The 18,889-nt window shown below is 41.7% G+C and overlaps 1 protein-coding gene across 1 annotated transcript; it reads left to right on the top strand.

The window, feature by feature from the left end:
- The first annotated feature begins 1,237 nt into the window (after positions 1-1,237).
- On the top strand, positions 1,238-16,146 carry Styk1 (serine/threonine/tyrosine kinase 1). Its single transcript, XM_051154611.1, has 9 exons — positions 1,238-1,383; positions 1,726-1,860; positions 4,142-4,408; positions 5,293-5,474; positions 8,505-8,588; positions 10,547-10,761; positions 13,985-14,025; positions 14,606-14,702; positions 15,639-16,146. The coding sequence occupies exons 1-9, from the start codon at positions 1,320-1,322 to the stop codon at positions 15,841-15,843; spliced, it is 1,290 nt and encodes a 429-aa protein (XP_051010568.1). The 5' UTR covers positions 1,238-1,319; the 3' UTR covers positions 15,844-16,146.
- Positions 16,147-18,889: the final 2,743 nt, after the last annotated feature.

The following is an 18,889-nucleotide window of genomic DNA, read 5'->3' as shown; positions in this document are numbered from 1 at the left end:
TTTTCCTGTGTAGCCTTGTCTGTCCTGGACTCATTTTGTAGACCAGGCTGGCCTCGAACTCACAGAGATCTGCCTGCCTCTGGCTCCCAGAGTGCTGGTATTACAGGCATGCACCATGCCTCCTGGCTTTGTGTGAAAATTTCAAAGAACAAACTGTGTTAAGAAGAAGAAGAATCTCCAACAGCAAACAAGAAACTAGTAGCTGTAATCTATTTGGGAACTTGGTAGCTGGAGTGGGAAACATTTTTATGCTATAGCATTTTATGTTATGATTTTCTCTTTGTGTGTGAGTGCCTGCGTGCTACCACATTAGTGTGGAGGACATCCTCTGGGGTCAGGCCTTTTGTTTCAGGCTCTGCTTGTTATTTTTTCTGCAGTGTGCACTACGTTCAGAAGCCTGCAAGCTTTAGAGGCTCTCCTTTCTCTGCCTCTTATCTAGAAGTGCTGGGATTTCAGAAACAAACTGAAATATTCAGATACAAACACAGTTCCCGGGATTCAAACTCAGGTCCCAAGGCACTCACAGTTAAGCACTTTACATATTGGGTCACCTTCACAGCTCTATGTGTGAAACACATTTACATACAAGTGCATTTCCTTTCTATTTAGAGGAATGAGAAAAATAAAAAGTGACTCTTTCTGTAGTGACATTTTCTATGGTCTATGGCATCTGGTGGGTGTGGGGGAGGTCCACACAAGCTTTGAAAGTTGAGGGATTAAATAGCTTTCATTGATAAATGATGTCTACTTATTTCTTCTGAGGGTGCAGGTGTCTGTCTCAGACTAGGTAAGCAAAAGCGTGAATCATCTCTCCTGATATTTGCTAAATATTTATTCATTGTCTGAATAAGGGTAGAATGAAATATTATGCATACAAATGTGATATGTAGCTGAAAGGAATTTAACATGCTTCAGGACTCTAGCAGGGGTAGATATTTTACCAGTGGTTAGGATCATGGCTTGGGTCCCTACTTCAGCATGGTCACAGAAGTCTAGGGTGCTTTAAAATAATTTCAGTAACAATGAAATGAAGGGATCAAGGCTGGAAAACTGTGTAAGAGAGAAGGCAAAATGCCTCAGGAGAAGAATAAATGTTCTGTCAGCCTAAATTCCAGACCAAGGAGCAGAGAAAAGTGGGTGGTTCAGAAAGACACTGTGCATAGTAGCGAGAGACTCATGGTGTGTTTAAATTTCTATATGTTCTTTTTCTTTTTCTTTTTTCCTAGAATACCACTCACAATTCTTGGGAGGACCACACCGCTGTGGCTGTGTTCCTTGCATCCTTTGTGGGCCCAGCAGAGGAGGCTGGCCCTGAGGCTATGGGAGAGAAAGGTCACCTGAGCCGGGGGCTGTTGGAATGCGGTCTCAGCGACAAGCTGTGTGGTAAATACAGACACCACAACTGCCTGTGGCCTAATGTTAGAACAATGGAGACTGAGTTCTGGATGGGTCTAGAGGAGGGCTGGTTTCATTTCTAGTAGAAATAAATGTAGTGGTGAAAATGAATAGGGACTAGCAGGCATTATTTTTCACAGGTCAGAGATCAAGATAGAAAAACTGATCCTTGATGGTCTAAAACACTGTGTTGGTTTCTGGTTCAAAGTTGCTCTCCATGGGTCTCTGTTGAAGTGAATGGAGGAAAAGCAGGAGTACTGAGGCATGGTGGGTAGGGGCAACTATGGCAGGCTTCTTAGAGTTTTTTTTTCGTGTTTATGGCCTATGCAGTTGTCCGGGAACAGCAGTATGAAATAATCATTGTTCCAGCTCTTCTGGTTGGGACCTTCCTCATCCTTCTTGCAATCATCCTGTGGCTTTTTATCAGAGGACAGAGATCCCAAAGACAGCGCCCTGGACCCCGAGGTAAGGCTTAAACGCTAGGGCTAGGCATGCGTTCAGGGAAGATCAGTTTTAAGAAAACCACAGGCCAGGTTTTCAATAGGCCCAACCTATAGTAAGATCCTACAAATTATAAACCCAAGTCACTCAACATCTTTCACTCCCTACGGTTTTCTCTGTTACTTACCCTAACTCTCTGGTGATCTAGTTCCCCCTTGGCAACCAAGATAATTCATGAAGGTCTTGATTGGCCTCTCAGCTCATATGGTTTAAAACCCTCCAATAGCTTGTTGTGTTCCACAGACCAGACAATAGAAAGGTTCTTCCCGTGGCCTTGTATAACCGCTCTGGCCTGTCTCCTACATCGGGCTACCCATCTCACTTGGCTCCTTCTGCACTGCCTTCCTTGCTGCTTCTTAAACATCCTACATGCACCCGTCTCTTGGTGCCTTCATATACCTCCTTTCATCTGTCACAGTGTCGTCATGGTTTGCTCTGTAACAGCTTCCAAGCCTTTATTAAATGTTACCACATGTGAAAGGTTGTTTTTGACCCCTATAGATAAAATAGTATCTCCTTTTGCTATTTTCTCCCACAATACACTGCCTCATTCATTCTTAATATTATATGTTCTAGGATTGGAAACTAATCTTAGGCAGCTCTGAACTGTGCCTATCTTCAACTCAGACAGTGCATGGTATATGGTGATATGTACTGAAGAGATTGACTAATTAACAAATGATTTAAATCTAAGAAGGAAACTTTTTTAGCCAGTTGGAAAGGTAGCTATGGGTGAAATAGTCTCAGAAGACCTTTTGACTAATATTCATAGAAATATAGAATGATTTCACTTTTGATGGCAACCTCAAGGAAGAAAAACTATAGCTTATGGCTGAGTATATACCTATACCCCTCTTTCAATTCTGGAAGTCATGTGACTGACTTAATGTGTTGGCTCTGTTTCTTAACAATCAGACTTTATTATACAACCCAACTATCCTATACAGGAGGGAAAAAGGTTAAAGGGAAACAAGAATAAACCTTCTAGGTATCAGTTCCATGGGATGGATCCCTATGTGTCTCTAGGCCTGCACACTGATCTGCACCCTTGTGGTCTGAACTTGCAGCCTTTTCTCCTCTTCATCTGTGACTCTCTTGGGCACAATGTCCTATCTCTCCTCCAGCTCCCTCCCATCGATAAACATAATAGCTTGGCTGGAGTTCCACCCCCTATCCCCCCATCCCCCCACCCTTGTCTGTTTCCTGAATTCTGGACCGAGGATGGCTCTTCTCAGTCTATCCTTATGTCAGTCTCACTGAGGTATCTGTGCTGTTTCCAAGGGGCAAAGCCAGGGGCAAAACCCACCATCTTTCCACACATCACCCTTTCTTTTAAAAAATAATTAGCCACTTATTGTTTTTAAATTATAGGTACTATTAGTATTATCATTATGATCAGTATGCCCAGCTAGCAATCAATCAAGACACAGACACTTGTTATATTTTAAAATAGCCTTAGTTAACCTGGGGCAGGGCAGACATTAATCCTCTCAACTACTTCCTATAGTGAGGGAGGTATTTGATACCTGTCTCAATCCCATGCCCTCTGCTTCCAATAACTTCTATCAAGCTACCTCCCATCCACAATCCCAAATACTTGTTAATGTTCTTCATCTGGGCCTAATCTCCATCCACACCTGCCACGTGCTTCTCCTCCATCTAACCCATGGTGGCTTTCCTCTCCTCCTCAGTCTTTCTTCCTCTCTCCTTGTGGTGATATTTCTTCTTCTTCCCAGGATTCCTCTCTTTTTCTCTCACTTTCTCCCAGCCCCACCTATCTCCTCTGCCCTGCCCAGGTAGGATGGCTTTTTATTAATCAAAAGGTGGACCACAGAGACAGCAAGCAGTAATTAGCATCAAAAGACATTAGACCATCCCCCAACATAATAGCTATCTCTGCTGACAGTGACTACCAGATTTTGGTACTCATGGTATGGATTTCTTTTCAGAACTGTCTAGTCTCTGTCATACACTCCTAGGGAACCCTAAAGGTAATCCTGAGTATGATTAAAAAAAAAAGAAGAAAGAAAGAAGACCACTTTCAAGGGTTTCATCTTTAGTTTTTCTATAAGTAATGAAATTATTATGACCGCTGTAAAGGCTCAGTATTGGTATTCATTCATTGGGAGGCATCGGAAGATGCTTTTGTTTTCGTCAGAGAAATCTTTCTGGCCAGTTCGTTCAGTCTGTTCTATTGGTGTCCCAGGGCAGGGGACAGCTGGTGAACATTATCTCTTTGTCCTAGGCACTGCCTCTGTACCTGCATCTAGGGGCTCAAGCCAGGAGGCAACAGGGCAAGGAGCAAAAGTGCTGGTGCCACTTAAGGAGACCTCGGTGGAGAGCTTTCTACAAGCAGTCACGCCTTCCTTGGCTAAGCTGCAGGTGCCCAGGGAACAACTCTTGGACATTCTGGAGCAGATCCACAATGGCAGTTGTGGGACCCTCTATCGTACCAGGATGACCATGGGGGACCACTCTAAGCCAAAAAGTGTTGTGCTCAAGGCTTTGGAAGGTAAAGCAAGAAGATCAACGTCTCTCCCTTTTCACTTCTCTGCTGCGAGCTGGTACCTGTGAATATTAACTGAACCTGCGAACATTAAGATATGTATTAGCACATGTGCTAATAATTGTATATAAGGAGTGTTTGATGCAGAGTTATTCTTCCCGTGTCTTTAGATCTCTAGCTCACCCTTACCCACTCACCGAAGCCTATAAAGTAGATATTTCCGTAGTAGATGCTACTTGGCCTAGAATTACGAGATACTTTCTTCATTATTCTTTACTGTTTGATACCTTTTCTCTTTTAATCAATTAATTATTAGTGTCTATGTGTATGTGTGTGCATGCTACACAAATATGAGGTCAGAGGTTAACTTTCAGGTGTTGGTTCTCTCCTAATGTGACTGAAAAGTCATCAGGCTTGCATGTCACTGGACACCTGCTTTCACCATCTGAGCCATCTCTGTGGATCTTAGACACTTTCTTGATATCTTGTCTCTTTCCCTCCTTCCCCCTTCTCTCAGCATATACGCAACTAGAAGTGGATACATAGAATATAAAACAAGGAAGAGCTAAGCATAAGCAACAATGTCCATCAAAACGCCCAGACAGTGGTGGTGTATTATGAACAGAGCACTGTCCATTCAGGAAGGTGAAAACCTGTCCAGTTGTAAGAACCCTGACTCAGTTATTTCTGCTTAAGGACCAATGCCTGAGCATCATTCTCTTTGAGGTGGCTCCCCTCTGCCCCCTTTCTGACTGTACTTCTTCCAGTGTTGGTACCTTTTCCAGAAGGGGCCTTGAGTGTCACCATCTGCACATGTCTTTTGCTCCTTGCCTTCCTACATATCAGCTGTACTTAACCGTTCACTGACTCTATTCTTCTGTTTTTCATAGAACCAGCTGGACTCCAGGAGGCCCAGGAGTTCATAGGGCGAATCCAATTCTATCAGTACCTGGGGAAGCACAAGAACCTGGTACAGATGGAAGGCTGTTGCACAGAAAGGCTTCCGCTCTACATGGTGCTGGAGGATGTGGTGCCAGGGGACCTGCTCAGCTTTCTCTGGACCTGTCGCAGGGTGAGCAGTAAGGAAGTTGCATTAATACAGGAAAGCTTATGATTAGCTCTTCCCAGGCTGATTAACATCACAAGTGACAAAATATGCAGACAATATAAAGGTGAAACAAACACCACTTTCGAATGGTGCTATGACAATGTCAAGTGTGGAACAATGATCACATTGCTGGGGACTGTGTATGTCTCAGTTGGTAGAACACTTGTCTAGCTTGAAGCCCTGGGTTTGATCACCAGCACAGGATAAAGCTGAATGTGGTGGCATCTACCTATAATTCCAGCACTGGGAAAGATCCTGATTTAAAGGTCATTCTCAATTATATATCTATTATAAGGCCAACCTCAGCTCTGTGAGACCCAGACTAAAAATATTAACATTTCATATCTGTTCTGTGCACAATTAGCCACAAGTCACATGTGACTATTAAGCACCTGACATGTGGCAGGAGAAACAGAAAATGAACATTTTGTGCAATTTTACACACTTTGAGTTGAAATAGGTAAATGTGGCTGGTCACTGTCTTGTTGGGCAGTGTATGTTTAAAGACTGGTTCTTGCCTCTACCACCTAACTTTGACTTTGACAAGTTTTTTGGTTTTGTTTTTGCTATTATTTGAGACAGTTTCTCTATGTAGCCTTGGCTATTCTGGAACTTGCTATGTAGACCAGACTGGCACTGAACTCACAGATCTCTGCCTCTCAAATGCTGGGACTACAAGCACATGCCATCACGTCTGGCTTGGAAGAGTCATTCTATCCTGAGTTTTATAAATAAAGTATCATGAGCTGTCAGAGACATTATGTATGTAAAACAAACAGCAACTGTTTCTTACTAAGCAATAAAACTGGTAGCTGTTAAAATGGTAATGACATAACGATACACTACTCTCAGTAATAATGGTTATTCTGTTGTTACTGTTAAGAGTATTTTGCATTCTGTAAGAGAACTCTAGTATGCCACAGCTGACAGAAGAAAAAGTCAGCTGTAAGAGTTTGTGTGTCAAAATCTTTTTTAAAAAATGCTCAGACACCGGGTGTGGTGGCACACGTCTTTAATCCCAGGACTCGGGAGGCAGAGGCAGGTGGGTTGCTGTGAGTTCCAGGCCAGCCTGGTTTACAAAGTGAATCCAGGACAGTCAAGGCTACACAGAGAAACCCTGTTTTGAAAAACCACCACCACTACCACCACCACCAACAAAAAATGCTCAGAAGTTTCTAGATTCTAATGGACTTTCTTTTTTAAAAATGTAATAAAGGAAGAACTTATCAATTGGTTATCCATTACCAAATGGCCAGCCCTGAAAATGTACACATTCAAGTAACATATAGACCAAGCAGGTTGTATGCATATATTTATGAATATATATGTATACAAACATAAAAATGTACACATATAACAATAATTAAAGAATAACGGTAATGAACTTGAATGAGAGCAAGGGGGAGGTAAAAATGGGAAGGTTTATAAGGAGGTAAGGGGATGGGCAAATAGTGTAACTATATTATAATTACAAAAGTAACAAGCTATTAAAAAATTTAAAAATTATATCCTTAGTTCTCTAAATGGTCCTCTCTGAAGAGCTGAAGAAACTAGTGTCCCTGGTTTCTCACTTGGCTGTGAGCCGCCAGCTCAAGATTACCCAAACTCTCAGATAGGCTGATCCTCTCACAACGGGAAGTATGTGGAAAGCTGCCTGTTACTGAAGCCTTTTACCCTGTGATGGGAATAAGAGAACATTTCATTTTAAGCCTTTCAAGAGATTACTCATCTGCCCCTTGTTCTGTGTTCTCACCAACTAGCAACTTTCTGCTCTCCAGAGCCGCAGTCTTCTCTACTTCAGCTCATTTGCATCTGCTTTTTTTTTACTACATGAAACTTCATGCAGCTTATGTCCACATATGCTTCATCTTCCCATCATCCTCTACCCATGAGGTGGCTCTCTTCTTCCATCTACCGTCACATGGTCTCATAGATTTTGTACATTTCCTTTATGGCACTTACCGTTTATTATTTGTGGTTTCTTGACTTTAGTTCATACATCTGGGATTCCGTTAAGTCTCGAAAGCAGCAGCTATCCGCACAGATAAGAAATTGCATATAGTGAATTTTCTCAATTTCTTTCCTTTTCCTTTTTTTTTTTGTTTGTTATTTGAACTTTTTCTTTTTAAAAATTTATATATATTTTTTCATTTTGAATGCCAAGTTTTTAACAGGGAAATTGGCACATGTAGGTCTTCTGTATGGCTGTATGAATCATGTGCATAATTGTACACACAGCCCCAGTGTGCATTATCAGTGGAGAGCGGCATCCTGCTTGTTTTTATTGCCTGCTGTCAACAGCTTTCTGTAGCATGTCTATAATTCAGTGAATGTCATTCCACTACATATCTGAACATATCTAATATTTGTCTCTCACTTATATATTTATATCTCAGGGTGTAGAAAGGTGGCTCCACAACTACAAGTACCCCCTGATCTTGCAGAGGACCAAGGTTCAGTTCCCAATACCTTCATGGAGGCTCATATGATTTTCAACTCTAGTTCCAGGGGATCCGATGCCATTTTCTGGCCTCCAAGAAATGCATTAGCGATACATAGATACATGCAGGCAAACACTCACACACATAAAGGAAACATTTCTCTCTCTCTCTCTCTCTCCCTCCCTCTCCCTCTCTCTCTCTCTCTCTCTCTCTCTCTCTCTCTCTCTCTCTCTCTCTCTCTCTGTGTGTGTGTGTGGTGTGTAAAAGAAGGGGGAAGAAGTGGGGAAGGAGAGAGGTACATGAAAGCCAGCAGACAACTTGTTGGGGGTCAATTCTGTGCTTCCACCATGTGGATCATGGAATGAAACTCAGATCCTCAGGTTTGGGGACAAGCACCTTCACCCTCTGAGCCATCTCTCTACTCCCCATCTTATTGAATCCCTGTATTTTTATGTTGTTCTCAGCTTTAATATCAGCATTTCAGAGTTCCTCTACCACAACTTTAGAAAGGAAATATATTTAAGAGTTTTACATGTTTTTCTTTCCTCCTTAGGATGTGATGACCATGGAAGGCCTGCTGTATGATCTCACAGAAAAACAAATATATCACATTGCAAAGCAGGTGCTTTTGGCCCTGGTAAGACCCGCATAAATGGAAACTGAGGGTGGGATTTTCTTATCAGCCTAGTATTTATGCTGCATTTTCCACACTGGCAATTCAAAATGAGGAATATATTTTAAATATAGTTACATAAAATTAGGGGAAGACTATTCACTGATAGTTCTTCAGTCCCTTATTTATGAAATTTAGGTAATACAGTGGAATATCAGGCATTCCAGGCAGAAGACAGCTAATGGAGGATTGATACAATGAACTAGAAGGATTATGAAAGTTAACTTAGCTTACATTTCAAAAGCCAGTTTGGTGTTTGAACCTGTGTAGATGTAAGAGAGGGAACAAGGGAAACAAGATGAAGGAGATATGTAGAGAGAAAGTAAATAGGCATACCTGAAAAACAAGACTAACGAGCTTACATTGTATTTAGTGGGAGACTCCTTTGACGACAGGTATGATATAATATATATGTGATTTTATATGTGATATAATATATATGTATATATATTCTTGTATTTTGTTACCACAATATGTGAACTGTATCAGGGTCTAAAGGGATTCTTTTTGTGCGTGCGGTGGTAGTACTGGGAATTGAACTCATAGCCTCTTTCTAGGCAAGAGCCGCATGCTTGGCCTATCAGGTATCTAAAGGGAACTAGGAAAAACAGAGTCAAAAGGAAGTGGTGGGAGAAAAGAGAAGTAGTTCTGGTTGAAGCTCCCATGGGATGGGGAGAGAGCGCATCACACACAGCACTTACCTGTGCTTCTTGGATGGTGTGGTACCTGTGTTGCTGAACTATGGGCTCCAGCCTACCTTGCCTGTGGAATCATAAGTGCAGAGGTGTCCTACACTAACTACACGAGTGTACTGAACAAGCTGCTGCACCCATCCGGCACTGTGTCCCCTGTCATGGTGCAAGGCCATGGCTTTTGTTACCTTTAATGACCTTAAATTTAGTACATTCTTAAATTCTTCTCACTTTACTGTAATTTCCTTATTTATTCCTTTATTCTGCTCATCATATTTAATTTCTGTTTTAACATTTTCCAAGAGACAGACACTTGTAGTCATAGTCTCCTTCTTTATCAGTGACTGGGAACTATCACTTTAACCCTCTAAATTTCCTCCTTTACCTGTGTTTGGTAATTGGAGCCCCAGATCTCTGCACAGGTTCCCCATTTTCCACACAGCTTGAGTGACTTCATGTCAGGGGGAGTGACCCAGCACACGCCAACAGCCACCTTGACTTTCACTTGTTTTTCTACCGACACCAAAATCCTTTGATTCTTTATAATACACGTCACACCCTCTCCCTCCCTAGATGATGGCTCAGTAAATCTGGGCTAAAAGTCTTAAAGTTTATTTTTAGAACTTATCAGAGAACTTTGACCTGGAGCCCAGCTTAAGGATGATTAGTGGATCGGAAGGGTCTGTACCACTTCCTGAGTTAAGAGACCTGCACTGGTCACAATCACCCGATGAGTGTGAGGCCTTCTGTGATCCTTTGGATTCCCCTTAAAGATACTTGCTTAACCTCATCTAGTCAGAAGGGCAGAATGAGATGATGTGAGCCTTTGTATAAATTTATGACAAGGCATTCAGCTTTACTGCTGCCCTGCTCTGTGTTCCAGAATCTACCTGAGTACCATCTGAGGGGAAAGTACAATCAAGAGAGGCTAGGTTTGACACAAAGCATGTGATTATGCTTTCAGAGTCTAGTGCTAGGGCTGGGCATGTGGCAGAGAGCTCACCTAGCATGCAGGAAACACTGGGATTCACCCTAAGCACCAGAGTGGAAATCCTGTGTGAGTGCCATTTGGATTATTCACTGAGTATGGCTATCCTAAACACCAGCTTTGGAAGTAATGAGAGCGCTTGGAGCAGAGAAGACCCTTGTCTTCTGGAGGCCACCTAGGACTGTCTTATCTGTGAACTTTGACCTTCAGAAGGCTAATTACTTTTGCTCATCTGCTGATAGGAATTCCTGCAGGATAAGCATCTGTTTCATGGGGATGTGGCCGCCAGGAACATCTTGATCCAAAGTGACTTGACTATCAAACTCTGCCGACTGGGCCTGGCTTATGAAGTCCATGCTCATGGGGCCATCTCCTCTGCTCGCTCTAGCACCATCCCTCTCAAGTGGCTTGCTCCGGAACGGCTTCTCCTGAGACCTGCAAGCATCAGAGGAGACATGTATGTTGTTCCTGCGTTCCTGCTCTTTCAATTCTTCTCTTTGTGGCCTGGAGTTTCCTCCAGAATATTATTGAGCTTGCAGCCAACTATGTCTGCAAATGAGATCTCTACTTGAAGTCAGACATACTCTCAAGCAAAAATGTTTGTCATTTGCCCTGTCTTTTTTTTTTCTTTCAAGACAGGGTTTCCCTGTGTAATCTTGGCTGTTCTAGACTTGCTTTGTAGACCAGACTGATATTTGTCTGCCTCTGCCTCCCCAAGTACTGGGAATACAGGCGTGTGGCACCGTGCCTGTTCAATACTTTTATCTTATACGTTAGATTTACAGCTTTCACTAGAAAAAAAGGTGAAAATATTATTCAAATCAGTATTGGAGGACTTACCTGAGTAGGCTTGTTTTAATCTTTAGGGTATGGGTCCACTAAAGACCCAAGAAATGAAGACCTTGAAACAAAATATTCATACCGATTCAAGTCACTTCTTTTTAAAAATATTCACTCATTTATGTGCATATGCCTGCATGAGTTTATGTGCACAAGATCTCTTGGTAGCCAGAAAAGTGTCAAATCCCCATAACCCGAGTTATAGAAAGCTATGAGCCAACATTTATGTGCTAGCAACTGAACACAGGTCCTGTTTAGGAGTAGTAAGTGCCCTTAACCACTGTGCTATCTCTAGAGAAATTTTAATTCAGCATCATGGCTTCTCTGGCAAGGGATCGTATCGAAAGACCTTCTAAGTCTATGTGATCTACTTGAATGCAGACCCAATCTAGATTATAGCATGATCTAGCTGGAATATAGACATGATCATAATATACACGATTTAATCCCAAACAATGAAGGTAAAGGTTAGTTTAGAGAAGGAAGCAGCCAGGTTTGATAGTGACATCTAATTGAGGGGCAAAGTGATGAGTCAGAGAAAGAGTAGACAGAATGAGTCAGAGATAGGATGTGCCTAACTCAAAGGAGAATAGACGGGAAAGAGAGGCTACCTAAGAACAACAAAAGGAGAGAGAGGGACTTTGTTTTTGTTTTTGTTTGTTTGTTTTTCTAGTATAGTTTTACAGAGACAAGCTGCAGAGAGAACAATCTAGATACAGCTGAAGACAGAATAATCCAGAGAGAGAGAAAGAAGGAGCCAGAATATTAAAGAATATTGCCAGAATTAGTTTGAGGCCAGGCAGAGTAATTCAGGAAGAAGCCAAGAGAAGCCAGTTTGAGTCAGTCAGCTTGGAGAGGAGTTTGGGCCAGAACAGCTGAGTTGAACCAGCCAGCAAGAGTTCAGAAAGAGCTAGAAAGGCTTGGGAATGGGTCTCATCTCATCCCCTCATTTGAGAAAACAAACAAACATTTAAAGCTATCTCTTCACTCCCAAATCACTTGAAGTAAAAACTTTTGCATGAATATTTATCAGACTTTTGAAGGAGGAAAATCTACATTTTGTGATAGGTCTTAAACATGCAACTACAGTACATAAGCCATGATATTTCTGCCTTCACATCCCAAATGCAGTGGCTATATATATATGCCATCATGCCTAGATGCCCAGATATAAACTGTATTTCTTGTTTGAATAGCAGCTGTACTGATGACTAATGACTGCATGCCATTTTGAAATGGTTCTTAGTATAGTAAGAGACCTGAGAATATTTATGCAAAGTATGAGATTTTATTGTTTCTTTCTTCATTTTTTTGTTTGTTTTTGTTTTTTGAGACAGGGTTTCTTTGTGTAGTCTTGGCTGTCCTAAACTGTCTCTGTAGACCAAGCTGCCCTTGAACTCACAGAGATCCTTCTGTCTGCTGCGGCCTCCCGAGTGCTAGGATTAAAGGTGTCTACCACCACTGTCTGGTCCCCCCCCCCCCCGCCGTTCCTTTTGCAGTTGACTCATCTATACAATTTTATAACACTTTATGTGCCTAAGTTTTTACTTATTTAGGGTGGGGGAGGAGTCAGGGTCTTTTTACATAGCCCTTGCTATCCTGGAACTTGCTATGTAAAAATGGCTGACTTTGAGCTCACAAAAATCTGCTTGTTTCTGCATCCCATGTGCTGCAATTAAAATCATGCTCCACCATATTGAGCTAAAAAAAAAGAAAAAAGAAAAAGACAAAGTCTCCATGTGTAGCCAGATTGCCCTTAAATTGGTGATCCCCCTTCATCCATTTCTCAAGTGTTAGCATTATAAGTATGTAATACCATTCTAGCACATTTTCTTCTTAGCAACATACTCTTATAGACTAGTTTTAAAACATTTAATTTATTTTAAATATATGTTTTATGCAAATATTTTCATGGCATCTATAGCATTTATTTTTAAATCTTGAGATAGGGTTTCTCTGTGTAACCTTTGGCTGTCCTGGACTCACTTTGTAGACCAGGCTGGCCTTTAACTCACAGCAATCCACCTGCTTCTGCCTCCCAAGTGCTGGGATTACAGGCATGCGCCACCATGCCCGGTCATCTATAGCATTTAAATGATTACGCAACATAACTAGAATTACATACACAATTGTTGTAATCAGAATTGAAATTGATCCTTGGAAATCATATACTCCAGCTGTTTGAAGAAGCACACAAACTCAACACAGAAATACTCTATTTGGTGTCCTTATCACAGGAGGCAGCGGGAATTTAAACATCAGTACGATGAATCAATTAGGATGCTTTCACTGATGTGTCACTGATACCTACTTTTCAACAGAGTGTGGGCAATTTTACTTACAAAATGTCACTTACTGAATGACACTATTATCAGTGAGGTGTGCACCTCTCAAGTCATATTGATTAGCCAACTCCCTGTTCAAGTGTATAAAGTTTACTTCATTAATACTTTTCCTATGTTTGAATATATAGATCTACTAAGAAAGTATGGCTAAGTGAAGAATCTCTCTTTGTACTGAGTAAAGGCTAGAGTTTGGGCACAGAGAGAAGGAAAAGAGGAGAAAGCAAAGAAGGGCATTCTGTTTTAGTGACCGGACTTTTGATTTCACACTCACACGTATGGTACTAACAATAGCAAATATGTATTAAGAAGAGGGGACACAGACACAACCCTTAAAGGGATTCGAATCTGAAGAACATGGCCAGGAATATCCTCTAATAGCTCTGTTAAATAATTCAGCTCTCTCTGAGTCCTTCATATCCTTTCTGATGTTAAAGTAAACTCTCTTTAGTAAAGATAAAGGTAGAAATTAACTGGGCGGCTTTGTTTCTTTTACAGTTGGTCCTTTGGGATCCTGCTTTATGAGATGGTGACTCTAGGTAAGAACGACATCATGGCGAACATGCAAGCTTGCTTATGTAGAAGGGGGATGTTGTAGGCCTGAGAAAGGGTTTTCAGGACAGGATGGAAGACTGCACTGGGCTGACGTGGATAGCGAGCCTCATTTCTCTAAAGTCTACTAAAGTGAGGATCCCTTTTCTTTTCTCTCCCCCTCCAAGACCTCCTTTTATGTTCTATAGCTCTCCCCCACCCCCACTTTTATCCTCAAACCATACCAACTCTATGGGATGTTTTCAAACCCAGAGGAACAGTTCCCATAGCAACCTCATATAAACATAAAAGTATTTTCTTCCAAGTTTATTAATCCGTTCAATTTCCTGGTTTGCCCCATTTTATTACTTTCCTTAAAACTCAGATCTCCCAACATTACCTTTCTTCTCCAAAACCCCCTTTCTGCAATTTATTCCATCCTTACACAATCAACAGGAATAACTGTACACTGTATATTCCCCATGGCCATGTTTTAGAGGCTGTTGTCTCAGGTCAATGGAGATTGGTGTTACTTTCATTTCACATTTGGAAGGTCTCTTACTGCTCCCATGTTTTCCATATTGACAGGGGCACCGCCGTACCCTGAAGTACCCCCCAACAGCATCCTACAGTATCTCCAGAGAAGGAAAATCATGAAGAGACCCAGCAGCTGCACACATGCCATGTAAGAGGCCCTTAAAGGCTGGAGCTTCTGTACTTCCAAATCATAGTTTGCTCCCTATTAACCACACCCTTTTCAATGTACCTCGTCCTTATGTGCTGATGCTCAGCCATAAAACGAAGCATGAGGAGAAGCAAAACCACTGCTGCTCAACAACTCTGTCAGTCACTTTTCAAACTGTTGTGACCAGAGAGCCAACAGAAGTGGCTTCAGGGAGGAAAGGGTGACTTTGTTTCACAGTTCCGTTATGGTGGGGGAAGTCAGAGCAGAGGTGACCAGTCTGTGGCTTGCAGGAGCACATAGATAGATAGATTGTTCACATGCCTGGCGGCAGTGAACAGAGGCTGGAGTTAGGATGGCTGTAACTTTCCAAAGCAACAAGCTGGGGATCAGCACTTGAGACATGGCCTGTGGGGGACAGTTCAGGCTCAAGCCATAAATGTGTCACGTATGTATACTTACCATATATGAATACAGATACATACACATCTGCACATACAGTCCTGAGCGCACCACTGAAGACTCTATTAGGAACCTAATTTTTGCTTCCAGAAGAAGCCTTCAGACAAAGTGCCTGGCCTTAAGGAACCCAACACTCTGATGAAAAGATAATTCAAACATGAGATGATTAAAAGCTCTGCCTCTCATGCCATAGAATGGAACGGACAACAGACTCCTAGCTTTGTTAGTCAATTGTATTGTATGGTGAAAAAGGCTCTTCTGTCAAATTGTAGTCTGAAAAGATCTCCAGCATTATATTATAAAAAGAAATCACACTGATAGGATGTTGAGAGATTTGATATAAAGAGAATGGCAGAGTACCAGTCTCTGTAAATACCGTGGGAGACAGGGTAGAAGGAGCGAAGAACTGAAGGCTTTTATTTTGTTGTTGAAGGGGAGCTATGTTCCTTTCCCATTTGTCTGTTGTTCCCACCTCAGGTACAATATCATGAAGTGCTGTTGGCGCTGGAATGAGGACAGCCGTCCCTCTCTTGGAGAGCTGCGCTTGCGCCTAGAAGCTGCCTCTAGATCTGCAAATGACAAGGCTGTGTTGCAAGTGCCAGAGTTAGTAGTGCCTGAACTCTATGCAGACGTGGCTGGCATCAGTGCAGAGAGCCTTTCCTACACCTATAGTGTCCTTTGAATATGTCCCAGACAAGGGACTATATCTGCTTGGAATGAGGTCCTTCAAGAACAGAGGGAAGGGACATTCTATGGGCCACACACGGAGAAAAGGGACATGGTTCCAACATCTTTCCATATATATTTTACTAGAAATATGAAATGCTGCTGGATGAGGCTCTACCTCTACACACCATGAACTCTGGAGCTGAGCATCACCACCAATCTCAGTTTGCTTTTCATTCCTAAGGGCCTGGGTATAAGTGGTGAACAGTGGCATTCTGAAGGAGGTTTTTATCTTATTTTATTATTATTTTGTATTCAAATACTGTATAATTTTGTCTCCCTACCATCACTATTACTATGTCCTATCATAACATTCCATACATACTTAAAACCAAGTAAAGGGTGGAGGTCCATCTTTGAAAACGAAACCAGCATTTTGGACAACACATTCTTGGCAATTGAATCTGGACCTTTATCAAACACAGAAAGGAAAGTTCTCACTTTGAATTATAAGAAGGACAACCAGATATCAACTGTTACAGAAATGAAGACAGCATATTTCAAACTGTTTAAACCATTTTCTTTTTCTTTCTTTTATTTTTATTAATTTATTCAGATTACAACTCAATTGTTATCCCATCACTTGTACCTCCCATTCCTCCCTCCCTCCTGCTTTCACCCTATTCCCCTCCCCTAGGTCTATGACCCAGGGGGACCTCCTCCCCTACTCTATGTTAAACCATTTTCTTAAAGAGATTTCCTACACTGCCCGAGATCCAGCCCAAAGGAGGTTTTGAAACTCTGCCATGATTATTTGGGGGACAGGGCAAATGGGCTGGTCCCACCCATCCCAGGCTGGTTTACTATGGAAACTTTTTCTTAAATCTAAACTATTATGCAGTAAAAATAAATCAGAATGGAATGAATGAATAGAAACCCAACATAGGACTTGATGAGAATGTATATCCAAGGCTCTCTTTGCTGAACTGTGTAAGGTGGATCATGACCTCCTTCAAGGAGAGGTCTTGTCTCTTCTGTGTTGACGGTACATAAAACTTTTTCAGCCCTAGTTCCTTCATGAAAAGCTGGAGAACTAACTATAAGAAATAATACTGATTTTTTTCCCTTGAGTTTAGATAGAAGAATCTTTTTTGATTGTACCCTGAGACAGGTGGACCCTGTTTGATACTAAGTTTAATTAGAAGCAGGAGGAGTCATTTCATGATTAAGAACATTGGTCATTACATTTGCTTGGTAGTTGCTGTAATACTAAGAATAAACCTAAAGAACCAAAGTTAGAACCAGTGATGAAGTGTCTGTAAGAAACCGGAAACATGGAAACCAAGAAGACTTGGTAACCCAGGTGATCATTAAGAGATGCAGAGAAGAAGGTATCTGATGGGCATGGGTAGCAGCTTCTAATTTTCAACCATCCATTGAAACACTGTGAAACAGCTCATTAAATTAGTATTTATTGACTAGAAGTAGACTTTAATGGTGTATAGCTGCCAAAATCTCTACACTAGGGAGGGTAAGAGAAAATGAAAATTTTTATAGGAAAATTAAAAAATTTACATTGTTCAAAAACAGGCTCTTTATATGCAAAATGAGAGGACTATCTACCTCACAGTGTTGGTGTGAGGGCCAATGAGACTATGTATTTGGATAATGTGTTGCATATAATATGCTTTCAATAAATGTTAATTTCTTACTTTTCCCTCCTTTCTAACTCAGAACATTTATTTTCTTATTTTTTCTTTTTAAAAACATAACATCTACTGTGGCCAAGAAGAGAGCGCTGGCCTGTGATAATACAGGGTGGACATGTCTAAATGACAGTGTCAAGGTATGATTAATTTGTCACCAGGTTTTGCTTATTTTCCAACACTGAGATCTGAACCCAGGACCTTGCACACACAGGGAAGCTCTCTACACTGGGCTTGAGAACGTTTGTGTGAGGTTTTCGCTCATGACAATCCTCTATGATTTCAAAATACTCTATCACAGTGAGGGCAAGTCTGTTTAACAAAATGATGGGCGACTTTGTAAGAACATCCTGGTACCTTGGGAAGGACAAGGAGAGCTATTGTAGAGTAGATGATTGGCAGCTGAAAACTGACACAACTGCATCAACTAAAATGTTAATGAGGTCACAATGAGTTAAGCTAAGGATGTGTCCTGTTGCTGTGGGAATACCATAGTGAGTAGTCAGGATTTAAGTGGGCTGGAGAAAGAAGGAAGGGTGGGATCCTATTGCCTCCCATCTGTTAATTGGAGCCAATTTTACAAAGTACTTCCTTCTTTAAATATTTATTTATTTAGTTTTCAAGACAGGGTTTCTCTGTGTAGCCTTGGCTGTCCTGGACTCGCTTTGTAGACCAGGCTGGCCTTGAACTCACAGCGATCCGCCTGCCTCTGCCTCCCGAGTGCTGGGATTAAAGGTGTGCGCCACCACGCCCGGCTCCCTTATTTAAATATTTAAATAATGATAATTGTCAAAGCTTGCTGTGCCAGACAGTGGGCAATGTGTTAAAGAAAGCGGGAGCTTTGCATACAGTCAGGCAAGATGTGTTTATGTGTGGCCCTCTGCTAATGAGAACCTTGTGTTAAATGTTATGAATGAAACCTTTCGGACAGTAGAAGGGAATTCAGGGTGAAGACCTCTCTGAATATATGGCATTGAAGCTGTGACCCTAGGGAAGGGTACAAAGAACACTGCAGGCGAGGGACTCGTATGACAACTTTGACCTGAGAAGAACTGGTGTGGGGCTGGGGAGATAGTTCAGCAGGTAAAACGCTTGCTATGCAAGTTTGCAGAATGGATTTTGCATCCCCAGAACGTATGTAAGACATCCATGTGGCTGCAGCACATATCTGTATTACCAGCACACCCTTGACAAGATGGGAGGTGGAGGCAGGAATCCGCAAGAGCTTACAGCCTGGCTACCTGGCATGCTCTGGCCAACCATAAAAGACCCAAACCCAAGCAAGATGGAAGACACGGATGAACACCCAAAGTTGTCCTGTGACCTCTATATAGCATGCACTTGACAAATTTGCCA

The sequence above is a fragment of the Acomys russatus genome, chromosome 13 (genome assembly GCF_903995435.1).
Source record: "Acomys russatus chromosome 13, mAcoRus1.1, whole genome shotgun sequence".
NCBI lineage: Eukaryota > Metazoa > Chordata > Mammalia > Rodentia > Muridae > Acomys > Acomys russatus.
This window is presented reverse-complemented; position numbering and strand designations above follow the sequence as displayed.